General features: G+C 40.8%; 1 protein-coding gene across 1 annotated transcript; it reads left to right on the top strand.

The window, feature by feature from the left end:
- Positions 1 to 510: 510 nt before the first annotated feature.
- LOC144645769 (prolactin-releasing peptide receptor-like) lies at positions 511 to 2,111 on the top strand. Its single transcript, XM_078505316.1, has one exon. The coding sequence runs from the start codon at positions 551 to 553 to the stop codon at positions 1,595 to 1,597; it is 1,047 nt and encodes a 348-aa protein (XP_078361442.1). The 5' UTR covers positions 511 to 550; the 3' UTR covers positions 1,598 to 2,111.
- Positions 2,112 to 4,545: the final 2,434 nt, after the last annotated feature.

Genomic DNA, 4,545 nt, shown 5'->3' with positions numbered 1-4,545 from the left:
TTCTGTTTAATGTGACTCAAGATTTCGGATGGACAAAACCATCCTTCATGCTAATTAAGGAAAAAATATATTCATATGTAATATTGTAACCGTTTGTTTCCATCCTCACTTAGCATTTAATCGCAGCTGATGAAGTTTGGTTTTGATCCATCCGAAATATTGCTCCAAATTAAATAAGCCTTTCATTCTACAGCTTTCTCACTTCAAAATATCTCGAATAAAAGCATATTAAGATTAATTTGTTTTGTCCTATAAAAGGTAGGGGTTTGGACACCTTTATTGTGTACCCCCCCCCCCCCCCCTTCCTCTCCTCATCGCGTGGGCTGTGAATTGAAAATTCTATATTTGTGACCTTTCTTTTTGGTGATATCTTAGCCGGATTTCGGATTTCCGGGTCTCTATGGCATGGTGCGAAACAAGTAAAATCTATATATAAACATAAAAGTGACAGCCGTTAAATAAACAGCAATACTGACGCTGGCATATAAACTTCCTCTTTCTTCATGACAGGATTCCAAACAAACTGATCAAAGGCTGGCACTGAAGACGTATGAACATGACCAACTCCACGAATTTTTCGACCAATCAGTTACAAAGCGGTACATCTCCTGTCGCAGGCACAGCGGATCGCCCAGAACCTTATGTACTGCGGGTCTTAAGCTTGCTGTTGTTCTCTGTTATCATACTTGCTAGTTTGATGGGAAACACGTTGGTTTTAAAAGCAGTCATCGCGCTCCCCGCCCGATGCAAGCCATTTTCATATTATTTGGTGGCAAACTTGGCTGGTGCTGAAATTATCAGTTCGCTATGTCAGCCGTTCATCATGGCCTACCAAGAATTGTACAGCTGGATATTTGGTGAATTCACCTGTAAGCTGCTCATTCCACTGCAAGTTTTAGCTGTTATTGTGGTTACAGGCGACATGGCGACCATCGCTGTTTATCGCTACACGAGGATCATGACACCTAAGAAAAAAGCCTCGGGTCTCGTAATGGCAGCAATCATTGGAGGAATATGGCTCGCAGCCCTGGCAGTCTCGCTTCCTTTATTTGTTACGCGAATTCTTCTAGAGCTGCCATCTGGACACAAACTGTGCTATTCAAAGTTCCCGGGAGGTGGTTATAACACCTATTCCATCATTCGATTCACTCTGTGCTTTTTAGTTCCCTATCTGGTTATGATGTGGTCTTATGGGGCTGTAGCGCTGAAACTCAAGCGTCATGTCCGAAGAAACGTCGAAGAGTCTTCGGAGATCACGATGATGTCATCACGAAAGAGCTCCGACGACCGAAGGGCGGTTCTGCACCTTCATTACGGTGCGCCTCCGAGAGAGGTCCATCTTGAAGTTCCCAACAGGAATCCGAGGCCTGGAAACAAGTCTAGGGCAGAGCTTGAGAGCGACCTGTTGAGAATGATCTACGTCATCATCTTATCGTTTGTGGTCTGCTACATTCCTTACCAAATCTTGTTTTTGTGGGAATACTCAACAGCGGGAAGCAACAGATGGCAGTTTCGTTATCAAGCAATGATACGCAAGTATTTTTATATTCTAACGTGTGACCAAGCGCCATTCATCCATTATGCTATGGTACTATGAACAGATTCTTTGCGCAAGCTTTTTCTAAGATTGTGATGTGTAGGCGTTGAAGAAGCCTCATTACTGACAAAACTGAGCAACGCCAACGACTGCTCGTCGTTAGCAAAAATAAACATTTCTTTGATTCAAATGAGTAAAACTCTTGAGTTAATTACATGAACCTTGCTGCTGTAACATTAATGTAAGAGTCTTTCCCCAGGCTTAAATAAGACGTAATAGAGTGCTTTTATTAATCCCGTGAAACAACGAAACTAGTGAAACTAGGGTCTAATAGTAGAAACTGTACGGTTAAAATACAATCTCGGTTCATGGTTTAAATCGCTCTAAGCTGTATGTTAAATTCTACAAATTGTGTGGGAGGTGCGTTTGTCTGAAAAGGCGTTACGGCTAACTAAGCCATGAATTTGAAGTTGTAATAATTACCAATAAAAGTTTGAGATCGCACAAAAATATGGAACTGTAGTGCCAGTAGACTGATCATTTCCCGCGTATGTTGTCTTAGAACTGAGCCATTTTTAACACCGAAGACGCGCGAGTAGGAAGGAGGGTGCGCCCCGACGTTTAAACCCTCATTTATCTCTTTCGAATTTAACAAATAGACTACTACCCCAAGTTTTCGCTGAGCAAATAGTCAACGAGGAGCAGTCGAATCAACCGTTCAGGCCGGGGCGGGGTACTTGGTATTTATAATAATAATAATAACCTTTATTTACCCTCGGCAGTATTTATAGCACAAAGGCTAGTGGGGCCGAGCAAATGAAAGAAACAAATAATTCAAATAAACATAACACTTGGTATTTCAAGTGACGGGGATGATTGAATGGGGGCAAAAATCAAGACCCCAAAAAATCGCTAGGGCTTGCAACAAATATTCCCCAAAAAAATCCCTGCGCCAAAAATCACCCCCCCCCCCCAAAAAAAAAAAAAAAAAAAAAGAAAAGAAAAAAAAAGAAAGAAACAAACAAAAAATCGAGCGAGCGGGAATGGAGGCTTTAAAACTGGCCCCTTACAACAGTCGACCGCTGAAGTCAAGAATGTGGTTTCCACGCGGTTTCAAGACTATGGACCCACTATACTCATACATTGTTCATTTCAGTTTGATTGAGCTCGAAGCCTAGTACGGTAAGAAACTTTTCGAGGCCCTGTTGGATTTCACCACAAGCAGAAAAGGATGATTATACTTTCTCACAACAGTGATTTTTTTTGTTGGTAATCACCCACCCACTACTCAGGGTGCTAACTATTCTGGTCACCTTGTGACGAAGCCTATTTACAGGCTGTCAGGTTAGGGAAGAGAAAGGAATGGGAAATTAAGGTAAATGTTAAGTCTGCGTTCAAGCCTAGTGGCTCATGAGGTCGGAGCTTATCCCGGTTTCCTTTGCATGAAGTGACTAGGAATATTTCTACTCCCCCCTGGATGGGTTGCTAGTCCATCGCAGGATCACCCCTTGCATTAATCGCCGGAAGCCATTTATACACGTGGGTGAACAGAGACACCACGGAGGGCCACGAGTTTGTTAGCTTTATAGCTATTAAGTGCTACCCTTAATAAAGACGTTACGTTACGTTACACCATGGGAGTAAAGTGGTCTAACACAAATCCGACGCCTAACAGAGTGTTTCTGATGAACTTTTTTATCGAGGTGTTTGGAAATATGCTGAAACTCTCTAGTGTTTGATACATCTCAATCGAAACTAAAACTACGGAGAAACAAAATCGTAAAAATCTGTGCTTTTGGTCACGTTCCCTTTGTTTTAACTTGATGAATGGCAAAAGAGGAAGTAAGTCTTCTCATTTGAATTATTAACGAGTTGGAGAATTTACTCGGGAAATTAAAATAGACCAATTTTTGTAAAAGTTACATTTATTCTCCAAATCCTGTCCAGTCTTATTAACAAAGCCGACTTCTTTTTTTTTGAAAACCGACGGTTTGTAGAAATACATCTATTAAACGGTGATTTAATTGTTCCGCTATTTGGTCTACTCTGACAGTTGCAGTCTAAGTTATGAGCCAGCACAGGAAGCTTCCATGCAAATGATTTCTCTATAATTCAGTCAACCTCATGGTTTGTCTAACTCTCCATTTTCAATAAGAACAATGATTTTCTCACAAGTCTCTGGGGTTAACGTAATTTGAAGGACGACTCAACTGCCTATTTGATTGCATATAATTTGATTTCATTGAGCTTAAAAATTGCGAACCGGGGGGTACTCCCTGTATTGGACTATATGGGGAGGCTCTGCCCGAAAGCTTTTTTGGCTGGAGGGGTTTCACGAGTTGAAATATAGGAAAGGATAGGGGAAAATATCATTTAGATGAGTGTAGCCGTGCCTTGGTATAGATCGCGATCAGCAATGGATTTCATAAACAAACTTTAAAATGCAAAGTTGATCAAACAGCTGAAAAGCGATGTGATATTAATTCTGTTTAATGTGACCCAAGATTTCGGATGGACAAAACCATCCTTCATGCTAATTAAGGAAAAAATATATTCATATGTAATATTGTAACCGTTTGTTTCCATCCTCACTTAGCATGTAATCGCAGCTGATGAAGTTTGGTTTTGATCCATCCGAAATATTGCTCCAAATTAAATAAGCCTTTCATTCCACAGCTTTTTCACTTCAAAATATCTCGAATAAAAGCATATTAAGATTAATTTGTTTTGTCATATAAAAGGTAGGGGTTTGGACACCTTTATTGTGTACCCCCCCCCCCCCCCCCTTCCTCTCCTCATCGCGTGGGCTGTGAATCGAAAATTCTATATTTGTGACCTTTCTTTTTGGTGATATCTTAGCCGGATTTCGGATTTCTGGGTCTCTATGGCATGGTGCGAAACAAGTAAAATCTATATATAAACATAAAAGTGACAGCCGTTAAATAAACAGCAATACTGACGCTGGCATATAAACTTCCTTTTCTTCATGACAGGATTCCAAACAAACT

This window comes from Oculina patagonica, chromosome 3 (assembly GCF_052425735.1).
Source record: "Oculina patagonica isolate OP01 chromosome 3, crgOcupat, whole genome shotgun sequence".
Classification (NCBI taxonomy): Eukaryota; Metazoa; Cnidaria; class Anthozoa; order Scleractinia; family Oculinidae; genus Oculina; species Oculina patagonica.
This window is presented reverse-complemented; position numbering and strand designations above follow the sequence as displayed.

Excerpts from the sequence above, each read along its gene's own strand:
- LOC144645769 (XM_078505316.1), top strand. The coding sequence starts at position 551 with ATGAACATGACCAACTCCACGAATTTTTCGACCAATCAGTTACAAAGC.